General features: G+C 37.8%; 2 protein-coding genes across 7 annotated transcripts; one reads left to right on the top strand and one right to left on the bottom strand.

The window, feature by feature from the left end:
• Positions 1-23: 23 nt before the first annotated feature.
• LOC122005623 (U3 small nucleolar RNA-associated protein 18 homolog) lies at positions 24-5,644 on the top strand. Of its 6 annotated transcripts, none has more exons than XM_042560733.1 (4): positions 24-388; positions 532-552; positions 1,082-1,155; positions 3,668-5,644. In XM_042560733.1, the coding sequence occupies exon 4, from the start codon at positions 3,673-3,675 to the stop codon at positions 5,479-5,481; it is 1,809 nt and encodes a 602-aa protein (XP_042416667.1). In that variant the 5' UTR covers positions 24-388; positions 532-552; positions 1,082-1,155; positions 3,668-3,672; the 3' UTR covers positions 5,482-5,644. The 6 variants fall into 6 exon arrangements, with proteins under 6 accessions (XP_042416667.1, XP_042416666.1, XP_042416668.1 ...); XM_042560732.1 differs by having other exon boundaries at positions 532-694; XM_042560731.1 differs by lacking the exon at positions 532-552 and having other exon boundaries at positions 25-388.
• An 890-nt stretch (positions 5,645-6,534) lies between these two features.
• On the bottom strand, positions 6,535-8,158 carry LOC122005622 (CBL-interacting protein kinase 4-like). The gene has a single exon (XM_042560729.1). The coding sequence runs from the start codon at positions 8,078-8,080 to the stop codon at positions 6,782-6,784; it is 1,299 nt and encodes a 432-aa protein (XP_042416663.1). The 5' UTR covers positions 8,081-8,158; the 3' UTR covers positions 6,535-6,781.
• Between the last annotated feature and the right edge of the window lie 16,936 nt (positions 8,159-25,094).

Raw genomic sequence — 25,094 nt, 5'->3', positions numbered from 1 at the left:
ATATATAACATTCTTAATAATAATTATTTAAGCCCATCTTTTTTTTTTCCCCCTACTGTAACCTAACGCTAAGCCATCCTCACGCGCCGCGCCGATTCTTTCTTCCTCTCGCCAGCACCGCTCTCTCACCCACGCTCACGCGCCGCTCCTCTCCCTTTCTCCTCCCTAATCTGCTCTCGCCGTCGCCGCTCCTCTCACCCACGCTCAACGCAGACCTGTACCGCCGGCGATCTCCATCGCGCGTCTCCACCACAATTCCTCCACAACACTGCCTCCATCGTGATTCTGCCTTTGTCCTCCCTAACCCACTCTCGCCTTCGCTCACGCATCACTTTGTCCTCCCTATTCCTCCACAGCACTACCTCCACCGTGATTCCTTAGGCTTAAGGTAAGCTTTTGAATCCTTAAATTAACCTTATTACCTTGTTACCTTAGCTTGTTTGTGTTCGATTTTTTGTACTGTCAATTTGTCTTAGGGTAATCTGTCTTTAAAGGTCTTTCCGTGTTATCTTTCATTTTTTTGTACAACAGCAAGCAAGTAGGAGCTCAAAGGTAACCCATCATAGCTTCTTCTCTCGCATCAGACAAGATTTCATCATCTTCTTCATCCATTCAGTCCATCTTCCATTCTTCCAATAGATCGGCCCACATTCAAACTCCATCATAGCTATCCAAAGCAAGCTTGGTTCATTTTGTATGATGTGTGATTTGATTATCTACTTCTTTGATGTATTCATTGATTGCTTGTGTTCATGTTTTAATGCTGGTTTGAATTCATTGTTGATTAAATTGTAATTGACTTTAATTCCCCATGTTTTAGATTTTATGTATCTAGTTCGATTTAGATGATGCTTGCAAGGTGCTCGATGAAATGTTTCATAGACTTTAGTTTAGTAATTGTATTAGTTCATTGTTTGCATTGCTTTATTATTATTATTTCAAGATATTTCTTGCTGCCTTTAATTTAATTCAATTATATATTTTTCTCCTTATCATCCTTAAATTAACCAAGTTGCATCCTTAAATAACCAAGTCATTCTCCTTATTATTTTTGAGAACCTTAAACCCTCCTCAATCACAGGAACAATAGAGGCAAAAAAGACTAAAGGAAGCATACGGTGGAAGTTTTGGTCTAAGAAACTTGAAGCTTTAAAGGTCTTTCCTTGTTACCTTTTGTTTTTTTTACACTTTGATTTTTCTTAGGTGAGATAAATTATGAGATACCATATATTGTTGTATCCTCTTGAGTCCTTATGTTATAAAGATCTCTCTATATCTTGAGTTCTCTTCCTTGTGAAATTTTATTTGCCAATTGGAAATCTTGTTAATATTAGTTGAAATCTTAGCTTATGATATTTCATTCTTGATTTGTAGAGACTTATCCTGTGTCTCTTTAAATTTCATGTAAACTGTATTTGTGGCCTACAGTTCTTATTATACTTAAATTTCACCTGTCGCATAGTTCTTTATTTATGGGAGTTCTTATTATACTTAAATTTCACCTGTGGCATAGTTCTTTATTTATGGGTGTTAAATTTAGAATACATGCATTTTAATATTTAACAACCTTTCAGGGAAGATTTGTTTAATTTCTATTTTATTATATGTTCCACACCTTTTGAAAACTTTTGCTATATTTTGCACTTTCAGGTAGATTGGAAGTTCTGTCTCAATCAAAAGTTTATTTTATTTAACAAAAATTATAGCAAAGGGAGTGCTCCTCAGCATGGATCCAAAAAAATATAGTAGGGAGACAAAAACTAGGACCAAATTGGTGTGAAGTATAAGTACTAGTTGTCTTAGAATCCGAAAAAAATTTAATTAGATCTTATGATCTTTTACAAAGGTTTGAGGATACACTTGGAGAAATAATAGCTTGACATTATCATCTAGTATGATTTTAATCTTTTAGTGAAATATTATTCATTTTTTATATTTATCATGTTATTAAAATTTTAAATAAATATGAAATATGTTTGCAGTTGGCAATAAGCGAAGATTTTTATTAGTCCATATGGAATGATACTTTATATGTTTCTCATTTGGTATGTTATTCAATCTTTTAAATTATGTTTATTAGGTTTATATTTTCATTGTTTAATTTACTTATACAAATTTATGGATTGTATTTGTAAGTGATAGGTACTTGGATTTTGTATATGATGGTTGAAGATGTTTGATAGTAAATTAGTTGAGATTTTATTTTATAAGACTTTGTTAGTTTTAAAACTCAATGTTTTGTTAGTATTTAGTTAGCATTGGATTCAATACTTTTACATTAGTATTATATTTATACTTTTGTGATGATGAGATGAATTATGATGATGTGGTGAATGAATTATATATTTTTGTTGTAAAACGTTTCTATTTTTATAGTGGGGAATTGTAATGATAATTAAATTGTGATAATGTGTAATTTTTCTATTATTTGATGAATGTATTATATTGTGAATAAATATTAGTAGCAATATTTAATATCTTTATAAAATATTATAAATAACATTTAATAATGTCATAATAGATTAGTTAAGATGATTATATAAAAATTTAAAATATTTATAATTGTCAATTTAAATTAATTTTGGTGACATTTATATAGTCGACCCCACCTAGTGGGATAAAATTTGGTTGTTGTTGCTGTTGTTGTATAGTTGATTTGCTTTTGATTGTCACCATGTTATAACACCCGCCCACATTGATTGTAATACCATTTGGGTGTTATAACACCCACACATTAGCACCAATGTGGGTGCTCTTATAGTATAAGGATGATGATCCTTATCCATTACTAATGTAGAAATTTAAATTTTCACTGCAGTTATCCTACACTTGTCTGACTAATGGGTCAGATTGCTTTAAAGTTCAAGCTGACGTGCAGTCTAACTGACTAGCCAACTATTTCGACGAATGTACTAGTGACCCCAATTATGATCAGGTCTATGTCTGGTTTGGTTTAATAACTATGGACTGAAAGCTATTTGGCTATAAAGTATTTGGCATAACATGCTCCTGGCTGAAGTGTTTGGATGCTGATTCTAAAGTTTGCATCATGAACTACACTTGTGTCTTAATTATAATGTCTTACTTTCTATGAATGAAATCATGTTGATTGTGTTAATTAAATGGCATATTTTCCAAATGCAGTGGCTATTTAGGTCTGGACCTTTTCAAATGTTTTGCTGATAGATCTTGTAATCCTATCTTGTCTGCACTTCCCATTTCATGATGCAGCTCAGTTGTGATGCATTTGATTTTTGTAAGACAAATTGGCACACTTCTTCATGGTAACCCTTATGATACGTTGATAACCACAGGCACTTTGTTGTAATTTCCTTTTTGTGTACTTGGAATATAATAGTATGATTGTTTATTTTGCTTCTTTTTTCTGGTTAAAAGCTACTTGATTTATTGCTTTCTGCTGAGCCTTCCTCGAGTAATTATCATCTTTGACATGATACTGGTTATGATTTAGTTTAGATACACCAGATTTTGAATGCCAGACTTAGCATTCCTTCATATTGACTGTACTTATGCATCTTCTTTTTCTGTTTTACATGTCTTTTTACATCTATTGTTTACTTGATTTTTTACATTTGCTTCATATTTATATTGTTTTTCATATTTGCATCATACTGTTTGATTTCTAATTAAATTGTTCCTTTTGCAGTTAAAATGAGCTTAATTTCCCAAAGCGTGCTTCTGAATGAAAGGAAGGGCAATAAACTTGATACAGAGGTAGCTGATGCGGTTGTGGATGATGAAGTTCAGGAAGTTGATTTGATTGAGGAAATTAAGTTGAAAAAATCAAAGAAGAGAAGTGTTAAGACTGATGATTTTTCTCAGAAAAAGAAGAAAAAATCAAAGAATAGTATAGATATGGATGTTTCACTTAACGAAAAGGCACAAGAAATTGAACAAGAGAAAATGAAAAGGCGGCAGAGTAAGAATGCCTCGAAGGAGAAGGCACAAAAAGATGCAGAAGAGAAGATGAAGAGTCTTGAGAGTTCTTTGTTTGGTGTTATTTATAATCCTTTGGAGTTTGGGAAGGAATTCAATGCTGATGGCAAGAAGCAGGTCAAAGCAGATGCCCCATTGTTTTTCATGGATAAGTCCACCAGCAATGAGATGATTGTGTATGAAGAGGAACTGCATGCTATGGCTGCAGAAGACACCAACAAAGAAGAGAGAAAACCTGCATGGATAGATGAGGAGGAGGAAAGGACAGAGGTCAATATAATTCGTATGAATAGGTTGAGGAAGCTTAGGAAGGAGGCTAATGAGCAAGTTATTTCTGGTACAGATTACATTTCTCGGTTGAGGGCTCAACATGCTAAGCTAAACCCAGGAACAGAGTGGGCAAATGTTGATGGTAAGAATGCTCATGAAAGTGATTTTGATGAAGACTCTTATGATGAAAGTGGTGTCACTATTGCCCATGGCTACGAGGATGCTGAAGCTAATGATTTTCTTCGTAGCAATGATGATCTTGTCATAAAGAGCAATACTAAACTCTTACCTGGATTACTGGAATACTCGAGGATGGTAAATGCTAATGCCGAGGAGCCCTCTAATGGTCCAATCAATTCAGTTCAGTTTCACAGAAATGGTCAATTACTTCTGACTGCTGGACTTGATAGGCGGATAAGATTTTTCCAAGTGGATGGAAAGCGCAATCCTCAAATACAAAGTATCTTTATTGAGGATTGCCCTGTTCATAAGGCATCCTTTTTACCCAATGGTTCTGAGGTTATACTTTCAGGCAGGAGGAAATTCTTTTACAGCATTGATTTGGTTAAAGCAGCTGCGAGTAAGATAGGTCCCTTGACTGGGAGAGAAGAGAAAAGCTTGGAGGCTTTTGAGGTTTCTCCTGATTCGAACACCATTGCATTCATTGGAAATGAAGGTTACATCCTTTTGGTTTCATCCCGAACAAAGGAGTTAATTGGGACTTTGAAGATGAATGGAAGTGCTCGATGTCTGGCTTTTGCTGACGGTGGGCAGCAGCTATTGAGCGGTGGAGGTGATGGACATGTCTATCACTGGGATCTCAGAACTAGGAGGTGCATTCACAAGGGCACTGACGATGGTAGCATAGGTGGGTCAGCCCTCTGTGCTTCACAAGATAGTTCTATGTTTGCTTCAGGTTCAGCCAGTGGTATTGTTAATGTTTACAAGAGAGAGGAGTTTCTTGGGGGAAAGCAAAAGCCATTGAAGACTATTGAAAATTTAACAACAATGGTTGATCATATGAAGTTCAACCATGACAGTCAGATTTTGGCTATGATCTCGAGAGTGAGTAAGAATGGTCTAAAGCTGGTGCATATCCCATCGTACAATGTATTCTCAAACTATCCTCCTACGAGATCTAGCATCCAGTATCCTCGCTGTCTTGATTTCAGCCCTGGAGGTGGATTTATGACAGTAGGAAATGCTGCTGGAAAGGTTTTTCTCTACAAGTTGCACCATTACCAAAATGCATGACGTGCATTAAGAAAATTTACAGCTTTTGGTTGCCTGTGCTTTTGATCTAGTTTTCTCTCTGAACCTTATAAAATATCATCTGAGCTCTTTAATGATTATGTAACCAAATTTGTTTGTAATTTTGTTGACAGCCATATTTTATCAACTTTATGATTGACTCGTTCTTGCTCTGCCCAACTACAACAGGTTTGCTCATTTTATTTTGCATAAATCAAGTAGAAACATTCAATAAGATTGCTTAGCTTGCAACCACTGTATGCAGTAGATTCTACTATCGGTCTAACTCGTGTTCTTAGCTTTTAGAAATACTTATCACTAATATCGATTTTGATGTCTCCAGCATAATAAAATAGTGTTGTGGTTCTACAAGGCTGTTTGCTGCAAGTGGGAATTTTGCTTGTCCAGTGCGGTCCTACTTGATTCATGACCTTTGATTACTTTTTCATAGATTATTCTCCACATTTGTTATCATCGTGAAGGATACAACGGTTGAGAGTATTTGAGGTCGTCTGCATTATTGCTTTTTGTTTTTTGTGTTCAGTTTTCTTGCAAACTGTCACTTTGTTAGCTAAATTCAAATCACCGGAGCAATACATTGCTTCTTAGGATGGTGGCGATGAGAGATTTAGACATTAAACCAATGAAAGTGGGTCAGTTATTTAGTGCCCTTCACTTTCATCAACATGCTTTTTGAACTTGTATGATGCATTAATTATCTATAAAACAACTTACAATAGCAAGAAATAGATTCTTCAATCAAGTTCACTTGGTTTGAATACGATAACCAAATCTTATCCTCTATAGATATATATTTTGATGTGCATATTTATTATAATTTTACATATCTAACTGTAATATTTATTGATCATCTAATCATTCTTGAGTGCTGCATAAATTGTGTTTAGAATTTAGACGAATTAAAAGTGGGGTACCTCTAAGATTTGTTGGACACCTGAATTTAAAAAAAAAACAAAAATTAAGTAAAGCTGCTTGTTCCCACCTAAAGCAATCAATTCAGAGTGATCAACCAAGAACATGTCATGACACGGAGAATCACTAAGCAATAGCGATAGCTTTGTTTAATACCCACAATGATCACAGGAAGAAGAAGAATGTTGCCTGAGCCGCCAATCGATCCCTTGCTTTTGATTCCTAATGAACTTTCCTCAAATCCACATCCCTTTCACAATTCTTCATTCCGCTAATTAATTAATCTATCAAACATCAAATGGGACTGCAAAGAAAATGTAGAACAGATTCCTGAAACATTGTTTGTGGCCATGGATTCCTCCCGAGATTGCTAGGATTCTAGCTGCTCTGTTTCGTGCCAAGAGAACACGACGTCTCCGAGCTCTGCTTTCACGTCCTCCCAGCAGAATTCGGCGGCGTCGCTGACGCAGTCGTGCTGCAGTCTCATCTCCACCAGCAGAAGCGGCGACAGTACCTCCGACACATCCACTGAGAGTACAGAGCCACAACCCCCCACCGCCGTCGCCGCCGACTTCTCTGTCACCACCACGAAGCCGAGTTTGCTTCCGGTGACTTGGATCGTGTCCATGATGTTGTCGATGGTGTGCGTGGAGGTGAAGCGCCTCTCCTTCTTGGCCTTTGCGTCGTCGAAGAAGGGGGAGAGGTCGAGACCCGAGGAGAGGGAAATTATGTCGAACGCGTTCATGGCATGCGCAGCGGTGAGAGGGGGCGGCGAGAGGTTGTCGAGCTGGGAGTCCAAGCTGAGGGAGCGCTTGAGCCAAGGGTGGTCGAATAGGTTGGCGATGGTCATCCTGGTGTCGGGATTGGGGTCGAGGAGGCGGACGAGAAGGCGGCGCGCCGGCGGCGAGATCCACGGAGGGAGCTCGTAGTCGCGGCGGTGGATCCGGCGGTACATGACGGCGAGGTTAGCGTCGTCGAAGGGGAGGGAGCCGGCGAGAAGGACGAAGAGGATGACGCCGCACGACCAGGCGTCGGCCGCGGCCCCGTCGTAGCCCTTGCGGCGGAAGACCTCGGGGGCGGTGTAGGCCGGCGTGCCGCAGGCGGTGAGCAGGAGGCCGTCCCGGAGCCGGTCGGGGAGGGCGGCGAGGCCGAAGTCGGAGACCTTGAGGTTGCCGTCGCGGTCGAGGAGCAGGTTCTGGGGCTTGACGTCGCGGTGGGCGACGCCGCGGGCATGGCAGTAGTGGAGGGCGGAGACGAGCTGGTGGAAGTAGCGCCGGGATGCGTGCTCCGGGAGTCGGCGGCGGGCGACGCGGCCGAGGATGTCGCCGCCGGGGGCGTGCTCCATGACGAGGAAGATCTTGGACCGCGTCGCCAGCACCTCGTAGAGCCTGAGGATGTTGGGGTGGGAGAGGCGGCGCATGGCGGCGACCTCGGTGAGCACGCTGTCGGCCATCCCCGTCTCCACCATCTCCGCCTTGTCGAGGATCTTCACGGCGACGTCGGCGCCGTCCGAGACGGAGCGGGCGAGGTAGACCTTCGCAAAGGTGCCGCGGCCAAGGAGGCGCCCGAGCTCGTACTTGCCGAGGAGCACCTCTTGGTGGCGGCGTTTGGCGGCGGCGGCGGCGTCGGCGTCGGTGTCAATGGAAGGCGATGGTTGTCGGCTGCCCATCAGATGCTTGCTCTAAAACTTCCTCCACTTCACCTCCATTTGTGATCGGGTGAAGTGGTGGGTCTCTTTCAGGTCCTTTATTTATAGACCTCATTAAGATGCCTTTACATGCTGCTTAACTTTTTAATTGTATTATAATACGATTATAATTTTAATTAGCCACTAACTGATTTATTACTTTAAATTCATTAATAACCGTTGAAGGGACATTTATGTAAAATACTATTGAGTAGAGTTTAAGTTTAATAAACTATGGGATATTATTATATAAATATACAAGTACAATAATCAACAATTTATATTTAATTTACTATTTTAAAAATGAATTTGGTATATTTTTTTTATATATTGTCTTTTTCTCCTCTCTTTCACTTATTTTAAAAAGATTAAAAAATAGGAAAAGAATTCACCTTTTATTTTCTACATAAAAATGACTAATTTCCATATTCAGTAAAAAAAATACTAAAATTGAGTAATTTGATTTAAAATTCTAAATGTTTTTAAGGTAAATCGATCCCTTAACATATATATAATCATTAAAATTTTAGGGATATTAACATGAATTTTTCACAAATCATAATTCATTGTAAAATTTGAACTTAATAAAAACAACATTAAAATGATTTCTAAAAATGTAAATTATTGTTGACTGAATTTTAAAACAATTATATTTGTTAAAATTAGACTTGATATATAGTTAGCAAATTTTAATTACCATAAGTGACAATTTCAATTATATTCATAATGATGATATGGTGGAAAATTAATGATAAAATAATTGCAGCTTCAAATTTCAAATTAGTTTGATAATCATCTTAGGTAATTGTCTTAGAACACCTATAAAATTGATTAATATTGCCTATGCCATTTTGATTAAAATAAGCAAAGCACTCTTTGAATTATATAAACTAAATTAAATTAGAATAAAAATTATTTTAAACTAAGTAATTGTATTTGCCTAAAAAATACATTTAGAATAAATTATTTTCGCTTTAAATTTCTTTTTTATTTAAAGCATGTTTCTCAACGCTGATATTCAACAAAATTTTATCAAAAGTGGTAAAAATATATTTAAAACTCACCTGGTTATGGTAAGATGAGCATAAGTTTTATAATTACGTAAATTAAATTACAATAAAAATAATTTAAAATTATGTAATTTTATTTTGGGCAATTATCTAAAAAACCTCTGAAGTTGATTATTGTCCTACTTAGGTCCTTTTTATATTTAATACTGATATTCATGGAGGGAGAGTCAAAGGTTACCAAATTATTCATCTTTGTTTGGCCATTACCTTTGGTCTTTAATTAATGCAGATTAAAATTTTGTCACGAATTAATATAACTTTTAAATTTGTCCTTTGATTAAACAAATTGACGGTCCATCTATATTTACTCTTAAAGATGGACGATCGTCATTAGCTGGTGGTAAAAGATGATCTCGTCATCTTAAAAGTTCCTCTAGAACCGTTCTACATATTTTGTAAGGAATAAATCATCAGGAATTATTCAACTTTACCCGACTGGTCTTCTAAAATAGGGAGCACGAGATAGGGATGGAGTCAGCACGAGCCCAATGTGGGTAGCTGGTCCGGACAAAAATAAAATATTTCACAACTCAGATAAAAAAAATATATTATTACATAGCCCTAATTAAACTTCGTCTCCGTACATGTCTTGCCCTTGCTCCGACCTTTGGCCTATGCACTTGCGGCGCCCTCTACAGCGAGTAAGGAAGTTCAATAAAAAAATAAACCTAATTCCCTAAACCTATGATGACGCTGACATCTTTCTTCATTTGAAATTTACTTTTGAGTGAATTTACTTTCGAACTATATTTAATGGCTAAATCCCAATGTTGAGATGAGATCCTCTGTCCCGAAAATATTATGTCTCTATGTTCCAGTGCTGATCGGACGAATTAAATCACATCTAAAGGATGTAGTGTACATCATGAAAATGTCATATTCGTCCGATCGGCGCTGGATCACGGGGACACAACATTTTCGGGACAGAAGATCTCATCTCTTGATTTACGGTCTTGTTGTGACTTGTGAACTGAAATAAGCCTCTCTCACATTAGGTATTGACGCCGCACTTGCAAAGCAAAGAGCTTCAGCCATGACACTACTGTCGAGCCTACCACTAGAACTAGACCGAGAGAGGTGCCCTCCACAATTTGCCTATCGACGATAGACACAATTGGCCTACATTGAACTAATATCGTAACTCCACCCTTTACGAGATAATTCAAAATAATATTTACATCGGTCAGAAATCAAGTCATTCCTCATTGATGGTAAATCCTATTCGAATACTAAATCGGTTACGCCCATCATCATCATTCACGAACCAACATTCACCCGCTGACAACGATTATCAACGATTAATCAGGAGATTAATTAAATTACAGCAAAGATGATGTGATATGAATACGGTCCCAAGTGATTTTAAGAATCCTTGATAGAATTATTTTTTTTAAAAAAAAGGTTCTGACAATTAATGTTACAAATCTATGAATAAAAAAAGGGTGGACAAATTGTTGGTGTTAAGAGGTGAAAGGGTGCCTCTTACCTTTCATTTTTCAACTTTTTCACCTTTCTCTATTAACGGAGGTAGAGGAAGAATTATCTTCCTCTATAAAAGAGCATCCAAGACAAGTGGTGCAAGAGAGAAGGAGGGATGTATGCATTAGGAAAAGGTTGCTATGTTGTGTACACATATGAGATCGAAGCACAATAGGACTATTGTCAGAATTCTACCGAGATTGTATGTCTTGCAGAGAATAAGAACATCCGAGACTTGAGATTTAGTTCGTGGAATCATGAAGAACTTTTCGATTCGTTCATGATCATTCTTCCTACGACAAGTTATTCTTCGATGTCTTCTCCGATCTTCTCCTCCAAGCATCACCGTGAGTTTTTCGTTTTGTATGAAAAGTGAAGATCAAGATCTATTATGGGAGATCACTATGAGTTTTACAGTTTTTGTATTTATATATTTTTCATACTTTAGAACTATCAACAATGGTATGAGCAATAGTTCTAAAAATTCATGAAACTTACTCCTATGTCGGGAGATCATTGCTTGTCGGGGACAACATCTCGAAAGAGGGATGTTGTCAGCGACCGCGTCGCTCACTGGTAGAAACATTGTTGTTGTGAATAGTGCTACATCAGGTCGAAAAAATACGACAGTGTCACGATTTCCATCGAAGTCGGGCTTCGCATGGTGGAAGGTCGTTGGCAACATTTTTCTTGGGATCGACGAGAGCATCCTGGTTAGCCGAGGATGCGCCCGTGGCTGCCGTGCAGTTGTGGGTCGCCTCTCATTGTTTTTGTGCAAACATACGCCGATGATTGCGTTGGACCAAGAGCGACCGATGTCCGACGTCGGAAAGGGCCGACAACTATCCCAGGATGACGACGGTCGACGACTACATTCGTTGTGGTTCGTGAGGCGTGAAGGCGTGCGGCGAAAGTGACAAAGAAGACGAAAGGTTTCTTCATGCACACACAGTAATTAAAGTTTTTTTGCAATACAAAAAAGAAAAAGTTATCTATGTGCACATTTGCTTTATAAAATCAAAATATAAAAAAACCAGAAAATAACAATAATATATGATATATATTATTTAATAGTTCATTGAACCAGATCTATTTTAATCCAAATCAGCCCATCGAATCGGGTTTTTGATCCAAGTATGATTTAAACCATTAGTTGATTTAATCAAATCAGTTTTAGTTCAATAAAAACCTAGTTCTGATTTAAATCATTGGTTGGTTCAACCAGATCAATTTGATCTGATTAAACCAAGAGCTGGTTCAAATCATTAGTTGATTTATACAGACTAATTTGACCAGATTAGTTTGGTTCAATCTGACCCAATCTGTGATTTAAACCATTAGTTGGTTTAACTAAAATATATTAGATTTATTCTAATGGGTTAGACTTAAATCAATGGGTATTGGTTTAATTAAATGGATTAGAGTTTGATTAATAAGTCTGAGATTGACTTAAATGGACATAAATTAAACAATAATAGAAAATAGGTACAGAAGATCCCTATCCAATTAGATTAGTTCTAACAAGGACATTAGACAAAGCTCAAGATCTAGATTCCCAATCGACTGATCAAATAGGTCAGTTGATTTAGACTCCTGAAAATCAAAAAGATTTATTTTTTTATTGATAATATTGGTTCTATACCTGTATAAATTAAATTAAGCCGGTTTTGTACTCGTTAGTTAATTTTGTACCGACTTATTTAATTTCAATTTATAGATGACATGGATGATTACCAGTCCTGAAAACTCGAACAAGAAGAGTTTTCAATCCTGAATAATTACAGGACATGGGCATTGATTCATTTATTGTCGGAGAATACAAAGGTGGTAGCACACCAAATATGGAGGCTCTCCAAAGGGATAATCTTATATGCGTAGTTGTGGGTAGAACTACTTCACCATGAGTTCCTAGAGGAAGATCTTGAAGAATTTGAGAAGGATCTAGAGGAGGATCTTGAAGAATCTAAGGAGGATTCTGAAGAACTTTCGATGATAGATCAAATTGAAAATCTTGAAGTTGGTCTATCTGAGATTGCCTCAAATAAGTCCAGGTTGAAGGGGATTATGTTGGCCACTGTACTAGTGTCTGTCCTAGTGGGAGTGGTGTTAGCCTATCTAGTTTGCTAGAGTTCTGTTATTGTTATTGTCATTATGTATGAACAATATTAGTCTATTTAGTTCATGTTAGTTTGTTATATGTTAGCAATATGCAGCATGTTTATATGAATGATATGTTCATTCATATGTTGATTACTCTACATGATACATAATAAATGATTAGTTCATCTTAGTAAATGATTAGTTGATTTAATTAAAGAAATTATGATAGAATAATGATTAAAATGATTAACCAGGTTGGGTAACGTCGAGCATGGGGTGACCGTTTCACGCCCCGGGGAAGTCCCTGTCTGAAGAAAATTTCGACAGCACCTCCCCTGTATGGCTGACAATCTGAAACATTTCTACAGACATAATATACATCAGCCACATGCAGCTGGAATATATACACAACCACGCAGTTAATAATCTCAGCCTACACGGTTGGACAAATATAACAACAACCACGCAGTTATATATATTTTTATCAGCCCACTCGGCTGAAATCAAAACCAACACAGCGGAAAAACATAAATACAAGCCCATACAAAACAAAACAAAATACTGCTAGCCGGCTAGGCTTACACCACACAACAACATAACACTATGTAAACAAAACCGGAACACAAAGTCAAATACACAAATTTCGTATAACAAAACAAAATAAACACAAGCGGAGACAGGTCTTCTGATGTGACGTGGGGACTAGTAGACAGGATACTCCAAGTGACTTCATAAACAACCTGGTACCTGGAAAAGATAGTGTCAACGGGGGTGAGTTCAACAACTCAGCGAATACCAATAGACACGTCTAGTAAGATATATCTAACAACAATAAACATGGAATACAACTTCCTAATCATATATAGGAAAAATGCAAAACTGAAAGGTAACTGAGGAAGCTGTACTCACCAGGAACTCCTATCCAGAACAAAAGGGTCGTCAAACCGAGAGTGTCATAAATCCTGTATGTATGTCAAACATATGCATCCAACCAAATGCAGCAAATAAATGCAGCAAGCACAAGCAATAAATGCATCAATGCGTATGATGCCAATGACATGGTCACCCCTGACACCAGTTAGCCATCTCACACACAATGGTGAAACCGAGTGGGTAGGGCTGTGACAATCGTGCACTTTGACGTCACTACTCCTGATGAGTGACCGAGTGGACGGGATGCTGTCGGAGTACACCTGTCCTCCTATCTCAAATCATAAGTGGGGGAGTGCAATGCTCTCATCTCCCGGTACACGATGAAGGGGAGGGATCCCTGACGTGCTACCACGCTGCGTCACACTACCCATGAGCGGACCAACGGAGCACCGACAGAGCCAAACAGACGTGCTACCACGCTGCGTCACGCTACCCATGAGCGGACCAACGGAGCACCGAACAATGATGAAACTGACGATATGCTCTACAATAATGGAGCAGCCTATCACGCAACATGCAATCATGCAAATGGTGCATGACACTAAGCATGACAATATCCTGAACCAAATCCATATATATATATAAATGTGTACCCTAGTACGAGTAAGTCAAATCCACAGATCTAGGGTATACAGGTCCTCTATGGTATAACAACCTAGGTCCTGAACATATCCACCTCTATAAAATATGTACCAACAATATACATGGATCAAAGCAAAAGGGTCTAGGTACACAGATCAGATATGATATAAAAATATAGGTATACATGCCAGATAATAAAAATCCAGAATCTAGTCCTAAACTCAGTAAAGCATGGTATGTCACTTACTCTAGAAACTAAGGTACTCATGGCAATAATCACGAGGTATAAACATGGATACATAACAAGCGACAAAACAAAACATGCTATGAGTATCAAACCATGACATACCAAAGATAAACATGATCATTACTTGTAGCTATAAAATACTATGCATATCCAATTGACAATATCATAAAAGATAAGTCAAGAGGTACCCGCCTTTATACGTAGTCTATATCGCAATAAATCTCGTATCAAGACGGTTGTCTCCAAACAAAGTCCTGCAAACACATAACACATGGTACAACTAGGTCAAATATGAACTAGTGAGCTAAATCTATCATGAACTAAATAGCTAACTTATCCCTACCAACTCACCAAATTTGTCGTAGCTAATGGTGGCTCACGACTGAAAGGGTTTCACCATCGAAAGATGATCTACTGTTGCCCATTTTTTTTTCCTGCTAACATAATAATTCTGAATCAACTATTCCGACCCAATTAGGAATTGCTATAAAGCATAGTCAATCACAACAACTTAATATAGACCAACACTAAATGTAATAAATCCATGGCACAACTTACCCAATTTGGCCCTCCTCTGTTGAATCGCAGTCGGAGAAGTTGCTGCCGGATATGCTGGCCGGAGCTAGGTGGAGCCGCTAGCCTCCAAATCCACACTAAAATTCCCAAACCCTACTGTATAGGTCAAATATCCATCATATAGCTTACAATTCCAGTACAGGTCATGAAATCAAATCCTGCTAATCTAATACCTTGCAAGCTTCACTCCAAATCCAAATTAGCAGCCTTCTCTCAGGCGAACTCCACTTGTTACTGTGGTGGTGAACCGGCAGAGAACAACAATGGTACTAGGGCATCGGGTCAGAGGGGCGGTGGCTAAGGAGGATCGCAACTAGGGCACAATGGCGGAAATCGGAGGGCTCTCGGTGGCTGGCGGTTAGGGCACATGGAATTAGCCGGCAACGAGAGCTCGGGTGGCTAGCGATCGGCCGCGACGCTGTGGCGTCAGGAGTGGGACGTCGACGCTAGGGCAGAGGGGAGTCGACGACCAACAATCGGGTGGTGTCGGGCGGTCCAGTCGGCGTCGCTGGAAGGGAGAGGGAGGCAGCGGCGCGATAAAGATCACGGTGCTAGCATGAGGCGCCAACGCTCAGATCAAAAGAGGGGGAAGAATTTCGGGAGAAGAAGGAGAAGAATAATCATGCGGCGCCGGTTGGTGGAGCAGTTAGGGCATGGAGAAAATGAAGAGGAGGGGAAGGAGATGAGGAAATCGGAAGAAGGGATCGGCGCCAATGAGGGCTCGGGAGAGGGCACGGGGGAGGAGAAGAAAATTAAAAGAAAAAAGAAAATGAAAGAAAAGGAAAAAAATGCAACTTTTCCTCGTTTAAATGGGGTAGCTTAAAGAAGCTTTCCCGGACCCCATTTTTATCCCCGTAACCTGAGCCATACAAGCTCCGAAAAATTTCAAAAAAATTTCTAAAAATTCTAGAAAATTCCCTTATCATTATTCGCCATTTTCCGGTATTTTACAGACCGACCCGGCCCCACGGATGTTTCCCACCGGCCACTAAGGTAAATCGGGAAGCGCTCGCAACAGGCAACCCAGTACCCTAGTATCCTTTAGTTGCATGCCCCATTTGGAGGAAAAATTCCTGCAAATTCGCCATAGCTGGGGCTCGAATCGCGGGTGCCTGAGTGATAACCTGGATGCCCTACCGCTGCACCATAACCTCGGGGGCTTATGATAGAATAATGATTAAGTTCATTAGTTAGGATGTGTGTACTAGTATTGATCAATGTTGATTTGATTGGTTATACAAATGATGAGTAAAAACATAGTTATCACTTGATTTTGTAAACCAACTCAAATTAACATTAAGTCAATCATAAATTACATGCATATGAATTACACTAAATACTAAATAATATATTTATTTATATTAGATCATGGCAAATAAGAACATCATGGTTAAACTCAATAACAGAGAGAAATTATATGAGAATAACTATAAAATTTGACAGCTCAAGATATAATATGTTCTTGAGAAAATAGAAGTTCTTGAGGTTGTAAAACAGGTTATGGAAGAACCTGTAGATGGTCCCACAACACAGAACAGACGAGATCTTGATGCCTATAAGGCATGGAAGATAAAGGACTTCATTACCAATGTAATATTGATTAGTTTAATGGTGGATGGCCTAGTTTTTGAATATGAGCCGTATTTTACGGCTCATGCAATCTAGGTAACCCTTATGGAGAAATACAGTGGAATAAGTTTGAGCAAGCTTCGACAACTGACGATTAAGTTTGACAGCTACAAGAAGCGTTTGAATCTTTCAATGGTTCAACACCTTAGGAAGATATCGAATATGATTTGGGAGCTTAAAACTGCTGATCATGAGTTTACCGATGAACAATAAGTTCAAGTAGCTATTCGTTCCCTTCCAGATTTTTGGAAGACCATAAAGTAGACCCTAACTCACAGTGAGAGTATTAAGATTTTCATTGACGTCTCACGCCATGTAAAATTGGAGGCGGAGAGAATTGAATCCGCAAGGATTTCTGTACTAGCCTATGTGGCTATTGGTTCTGTTAGATCATCTGGATCTAAGAAAAATAAATGGTTCAAGTGTTGGTTGCTACTCGGAAAACCTAGAGGTTCCACTGTACAAAAAATTTGTACAAAGATCTGAACCTTTTCCTAGCTACCATGTGTTCTTTTAAATTAAATTTTGGATCGCCTGCGGAACTTAACATGTTTGATCCAAAACTTAATCTATTTGTTCTTTTAGGTTTTTAACTTGGATCTCCTGCGGAACTTAACACGTTCGACCCAAGTCACCTTAAGTTATTAATTCCATTAAATATTAATTTCATAATTGGTTCCCAGTACTGACGTGGCGAGGCACATGGCCTTCTTGGATATGGGAGCAACCACCACCGACTAGACAAAACCTTTTATGGAAAGCTAATATTTAATTTCCTAAAATAACTTTAGGTTAATCGAAAAGAACAATCAAATCACAAGGAAAAATAAAACAAAAGAACACATCATCGAAAAACATATTCGAAATACTAAAATAGTAAGCCTATTGTATTTGGTATTATTTCCATAAATAACTAGCATGATGCGGAAAGGAAAAATTACTAGTTATACCTTCTAGAAAGACCTCTTGATCTTCTACCGTATTCCTCTTCTAACCTCGAACGTTGTGTGGGCAACGATCTTCCGAGATGAGAAACCACCAATCACCTTCTTCTTCCTTGCAAGTTTCGGCCATCAAAACTTCTTCTAGGATGAAGAGGTTCGGCCACCACCACCATGCTCCAAGGGATGCTAGAAACGAGGCTTGCTTTCTCTCTTTCTTCTCCTTCCTTGATCCGGCCACTAACAAAAGCTCCACCAAGAGATAAGTTTCGGCCAACAAGAGGAGAGAAGAGAAATAGGGCCGGCCACCAAAACCAAAGAGGAGAGGAAGGAAAAGAATAGAGATTATTAACTATGAAGCCTTCTCTACCCCCTCTTTTATAATCCTTTGTCTTGGCAAATAAGGAAAATTTAATAAAAATTTCCTTAATTCTTTTTCCATTGAAAAGGAAAAATTATTTAATTAAAAATAATTTTCTTTTTCAAATACAATGGCCGGCCATCTCAAGCCCCAAATCAAGGAAAGTTTTAATTAAAACAAGAATTAAAACTTCCTAATTTGTTTCCAGAAATTTATAAAATTTCTCCAATAATTTAATCCCTTCATGATTGGTTTATAAAAAGGAAATTTAATAAATTAAAATCTTTCTTTTAAACATGTGGATAAAAAGAAAGTTATCTCTAAAAATTAAAATCTCTTTTAATCTACAAATAAGGAAAGATATTAAATATTTTCTTAATCTCTTGTAAAAACTTATAAAAGAGAATATTTAATTTTTAAACTTTCTTTTAAATCATGAGCATGATTAAAAAGGAAAGTTTTCTTAAAATTTAAAATCAACCTTGTAATCAACAACTAAGGAAAGATTTCAAATTTTAAACTCTCTTTTAAACATGTAGATGATTTACAAATAAGAAAAGTTTTAGCCAAAAATTAAAACCATCCTTTTAATCTACAAATAAGGAAAGAGATTAATCTCTTCTCTTAATCTTTTGTAGAAAGCTATAAAAGGAAATTTTTAATTTTTAAACCATGATATCCACATAAGAAATAATTTTAATAAAAATTCTTTTTAATATTCTAGTGGCCGGCCACCTAAGCTTGGGACCCAAGCTTTGGCCGGCCACCTACATGGCTCATCCACTTGGTCTTGGCCGGCCCTAGCTTGGGTTCCAAGCTAGCTTGGCCGGCCCCATTGGATGGGTAAGAAGGTGGGTATGCGGTGGGTATAAATCTCTATATACTAGAGGCTACGATAGGGACCGAGAGGAGGAATTGGTTTTGGTCTCCCGATGAAATTAAGCATCCCGTGCTGAACACACAACTTAATTTCATCAATAATAATTCATTCCACTAAAGAACTATTATTGAACTACCGCACCAATCCCAAATTACATTTTGGGCTCCTTCTTATTATGAGTGTGTTAGTCTCCCTGTGTTTAAGATGTCGAATGCCCACTAATTAAGTGAGTTACTGACAACTCATTTAATTAATATCTTAATCCAAGAGTAGTACCACTCAACCTTATCATCATGTCGGACTAAGTCCACCTGCAGGGTTTAACATGACAATCCTTATGAGCTCCTCTTGGGGACATTATCAACCTAGTATCTCTAGGACACAGTTTCCTTCTATAATCAACAACACACACTATAAGTGATATCATTTCCCAACTTATCGGGCTTATTGATTCATCGAACTAAATCTCACCCATTGATAAATTAAAGAAATAAATATCAAATATATGTGCTTGTTATTATATTAGGATTAAGAGCACACACTTCCATAATAACTGAGGTCTTTGTTTCTTTATAAAGTCAGTATAAAAGAAACGACCTCTAATGGTCCTACTCAATACACTCTAAGTGTACTAGTGTAATTATATAGTTAAGATAAACTAATTCCTAATTACACTACGACCTTACAATGGTTTATTCCTTTCCATTTTGGTCGTGAGCTACTGTTTATAATTTATAAGGTACTGATAACATGATCCTCTGTGTGTGACACCACACACCATGTTATCTACAATATAAATTAATTGAACAACTACATTTATCATAAATGTAGACATTTGACTAATGTGATTCTTATTTCTAGATAAATGTTTATACCAAAAGCTAGGCTTTTAGTATACATCCTAACATCAAGAAGGGGAAGGGAAAGAAGAAAGAAGTTGCTGCTGTGGGACAAGGCCCAATCAAGAAGAAAGGAAAAAAAAAGACTAGATTGAAACAATAATACAAGTGTCTTCTTTTCCTGAGCATTTTGTTGCTAGTTCAGTGTTGTTAGCTGATTCTTATCGTTTGTGAATTATAGATTCAGAAGCAACCAACTATGTAGCTCGGGAGTGAGTTACAATTGTAGAGTACTGATGGGTACCAGCTGGCAACAAATGGATCTATGTAGGAAACAATGCAAGAATTGATAGTCAAAGGAGTCAGCACTTGCAAACTCAACCTCTGTGGTAGTAGTGTTTCATTTCTACATGATGTCCTGTATCCTCCTAAAATTTGACGAAATCTTGTTTCCGTTACAGGTCTTCTTGATTTAGGGTACTGTATTAATTTTATAGTCGGAGTGTTGAACTTAAGATTGACTCAATGTCAATTGAATATGATTTTTTTTGTCAAATGGTTTTATGGTTCTTGATGTAGAACCAGGTGTCAATTGTGCATTTGAGGGTTGTTTCTCAGACATTACTCTAACTAGTAATGCATATATAACTAATGAGGTTTGACATGCTAGATTAGAACACATAGAACAAGAATTTATGAATCGGTTGGCTAGAGAGGGTCTATTGGGCACTCGGGCTAAGATTCACTTATCTATATGTGTGCATTGTGTTGGATCGATACACACGTGAGAGGGGGAGGGGGTGAATCATGTGATTTTCAAAAACTCATTTTCTGATTTTGAAATCAAAGTATACGCGGCGGAAAAGAATAAGAAAACACAAGAACACCAGAAAACACAGTTGGTTTATTTGGTTCGAAGCCTTCGGCGACTCCTACTCCAAGACTCAGGTCCTGCAGACCTATCGATGGGTAATCCACTAAAAGACCTCTGTAGGTACCTTCGGAAGAGAGAATCGAGTATAATGAAAGTTGAACAAGTGCAACACACTGCACTTGTCCTTTTGCAATAATTAATTACAAAAGAATTTACCAACACTTAAAGATTAAAGTGGGAGTGCTCGTGTCGATGTCAGTCTGCCAGCCGTGATCAGAAGTCCTAGAAGCAGTCAGAACCTCAAATGAATGTGTAGTAGCTCGTATAAATGTTGTGTCTCAATGCCTTCTCAAGACAACCTTATAAAAGGCATGAAAGGCACCTTCCATAGCCATGAAACACACCTCTAATGAGACAAATTCGATCCCAACCAATCCGACACTTATCCACGACTACGGCCAAAATTTATCCTACAGAAGGCGCCTTCTATAGCCATGGAAGACACCTTCTATGAATATTACGAAAGTACCTTCACTGCTTGAAGACGCCTTCGGCACTGTACATCCGAAGGTAATTTTTCTCCTTTTGTCCTACAAAATAATGTTAGTCCAAATAATCTACAAAACAAGTATTAGGACAAATAATAATTAATAAAGGATAGTAATTAGTTCCTGTCCTCCTAGGACCAGGAACTAGTAAAGGTCTCAGCTTAGGGATCTCAAATGGACCTAAACTGGATCGACGCTTACTGTCCCTTCAATCAGGATGCGTCCTCACTTGGTCACTCTCCTCCAGTGACTTACCTTAACTTATCACTTTGCCAGACATCCGGTCAACTCGTCGACCTATCTAGACTTCATGCCAGCTATCCGATCGGCCCGTTGACCTAGCTGGACTTCTTGCCAGATATCCGGTCAGCCCGTCAACCTATCTGGACTTCGTACCAGCTATCCGGTCGGCCTATTGACTTAGCTGGGTTTTCTGCCAGATATTTGGTCTGCCCGTCGACCTATCTGGACTTCGTACTGCACAGTTAATCATGTAGTTAGATCATAACAGAACCTAACTTAACTTACTTGTCATTTATCAAAACTTGAGTAAGACCGTTAGTGCAAACTGTTGGATCGAAAAGAATTTAGATATCTCCACAATGGTATGATATTGTCCACTTTGGGCCTAAGCTGTCATGGTTTTTCTCTTGGGCTCTACCCAAAAGGCCTCATGCCAATGGAGATATCTTTTCTCTTATAAACCCATGATCTTTCCCATGTGTTTTCAATGTGGGACTATGTTTACAATCTTACAATCCCAACAATCCTCCCCTCAAACAAAGGATCACAGGCTTCCCATGTTCGATCCTCGACCCACTAGGTCTTCCTGCCTCTCGGTCCACCCGACCTACTAGGACTTCCTTGCCTAGCCGCAACTAGGACTTCCTGCCTGGTATTTGGTCATCTTAATCCGAATATAGGAGCCCCCACTTTTTTTTCGAGGTCAATATTATACCCACATGGCTCAATCAGACCATAGCTCTTGTGCGTAGTCGGCGGTTAAACCTTCTAGCAGTCCGGACTCTGATACCAATTGTTGGATCGAAAATAATTTAGATATCTCCACAATGGTATGATATTGTCCACTTTGGGCCTAAGCCCTCATGGTTTTGTCTTGGGCTCTACCCAAAAGGTCTCATGCCAATGGAGATATCTTTTCTCTTATAAACTCATGATCTTTCTCATATGTTTTCAATGTGGGACTATGTTTGCAACCTTGCAACCCCAACACAAACTGCACCAACACATTGTCTTGTTGAAAAAGCAACTAGGAAATCATTTGGTAAGACTATAAGAGATGAATCATTATTGCAATTAATTCATTCGGATATTTGTGGTCCAATGAATGTGAAAGCTAGACATAAAGCTTCCTATTTCATTACATTTATTGATGATTTCTCTTATTTTGGTCATATATATTTGATTTCTCATAAATTAGAAGCATTAAATTGATTTAATCGTTATTTGAACGAAGTTGAGAATCAATTAAGGTTAAAACCTAACATACTGACCATGGAGGAAAATATTTGTCTGATCAATTCTAGACAATGTATAATGATTGAGAGATTATTTAACAGCTAATAGTCCTAGAAACTCCACAACAAAATGAGATTGCTGAAAGAAAAAATATAACTCTTCTAGCTGTGGTTAGATCTATAATGGCACAGGATAATTTGTTGATCTCCTATTAGGGAGATGCATTATTAGTTGGGGCCTATATACTTAACAAAGGATCTTCAAAATCAGTTCCATCCACCCCATATGAACATTGGATAGACAAAAAATCAGATTAAGTAATCTGAGACCCTGGGGGGCAGCTGCTTATGTTCATGATAGTTCTCACAAGTATGAAAAATTAGGACCTAGGGATAAGAAATGTATCTTTATTAGATATCATGAGACCTCCAAAGGTTATATTTTCATAGGTGAACAATTAGATGGAACCATCTCTGAAATAGATTCGAGAGATGTGACTTTTTTTGAAACAGAGTTCTCAACCAGAGGTGATATTGATAAAAGTATTCCTTTTTTTTGGAGGAGATGATATTATCAACAAGAGAGGTGTCAAAAAGAGATGTCTGAGTCTAGTCAACTCAGTGGGAGTGATTTGCCAAGTTATAAGTTGACTTCTCAACAATCGAACTTACGAAGAAGTGTTCATAAGATTAAACCTCGGAAATGGTTTGAGGAAGCATTAAGATGCTTAGTTAGAGAAAAAAAAGGTAAGTTGCAATGGATGAGGAAATAGAGTCAATGAGAAAGAATCAAGTTTGAGATTTAGTCGATCTTTCTCTAGACCGAAGGGTTAATTAGGAATAAGTTGATTCTCAAAACCAAGAGGAAAGTGGATAGATCGATTAATCGATACAAAGCTCAACTAGTTGCAAAAGAATATACCCAAATGAAGAGTATTATTTTTGAAGAGAAGCTGATCACATCTTAGGAGTGAAGATCATGAAAGATCAATCAAAAAGGCTATTGGGTTTGTCTCAAGAGATTTATATCACTAAGATATTATAATACTTCAATATGTCGAATTGCAACATTATATCCCAAGACTCTTGAAGAAATAGTAGAAAAAAAATCATATACCAGTGCTATTAGTTGTCTAATGTACATTATGTTGTGTACTCATTTTGCTATAAGTTATGTTATTGGTTTAATTAGTCGTTTCTAGTTAAAACCAGAATCAAGACACCAAAAAGTGGTGAAGAGGATATTAAAATACCTCAAAAAGGACAACAGATTATTGTATCTGTTTATAAGGATTTATGATGAGCCTGAAGGGCTGTACATATGTAGATTGAGCAGGAGACCTTGATGAAAAAAAATCCACATCTGGCTATACCTTCTTGCTAAATGGTGGCGTCATCTCATGGAATAGCAAGAAGCATGTTTATGTAGCCTTGTCGATAATGAAAACTGTGTGGCTTGGCTTGTGTAGCTTTGTTGATAATAGAAGTTATATGGCGAGGCTTGTGTAGTCTTGTCGACAATGGAAGCTGTGTGACTTGCGCATTAGTTGTACAACAATCTGTTTGATTGAAAAGGTTCCTGAAGCATTTGAAGATTGCTAAGGACAATGGGAGTTCTGTTACAATGTACTATGATAGTCAAGCTGAGGATCCCAAATATCATAGGAAATGTAAGCATATAAAATTAAGTATAATTTTGTAACGGATATTGTGGACAAGAAAATGATAATTTTTAAGTATATCCCTACACGCACTATGCTTGTAGATCCTTTTACTAAGCCATTGACTAAAGAGTCATTTCAAGGATATGGGAAGTCTTTGTGACTTCATAAAATGTAACACGTTGTAAAATATCATGATGTATTCAATGTATATGTTGTTACATTTTAGATTAAAGTCTCGATGAGCATGTTGGCAGGTTGAGATTGGTCCATTCACATGGACAATCATCTCTATTTGTTAAGTATAAATAGATGTAAGACCATTACTTATGAGACAACTTATTTAGTTGTGAATAGAGACATACTTATAAATTAAGGTTGCCTTGATAATTGTGTCAAGATGAAATCATTTATGCAATGATCGGAGTAAATGTACCCATCATTTACTAAATTTGCTTAAGGCTAGATTGGAATTCATATTCATATGTTGAATTCAGGATTAGATATTAGGTATGTCTAGATTAAAAAATCTATACGATGTTAAAATTTGAGAAAAACATATGCTCTTTTTAGTAAAGAGAATAACATCGTAGCATGTGTAAGTACTCCGGGGTAATTTTGATATGGTCAACTAAGTTCAGTGATGTCCTATTGTGTTTAATCCTTGTGTCAAATTGTGCAAGAGCTTAGGAACACAAGAAGTCAAGTAGAAGACGCAGCTAGCAATAAGGATGACATGGGAAGAGAGTCGACAGGCTCAGTGCATTCGAATGACGAGATGCTATGGAAGAGTACACC

This window comes from Zingiber officinale, chromosome 7B (assembly GCF_018446385.1).
Source record: "Zingiber officinale cultivar Zhangliang chromosome 7B, Zo_v1.1, whole genome shotgun sequence".
Classification (NCBI taxonomy): domain Eukaryota; kingdom Viridiplantae; phylum Streptophyta; class Magnoliopsida; order Zingiberales; family Zingiberaceae; genus Zingiber; species Zingiber officinale.
The sequence above is the reverse complement of the archived record's forward strand: the minus strand, read 5'-3'. Positions and strand labels throughout refer to the sequence as shown.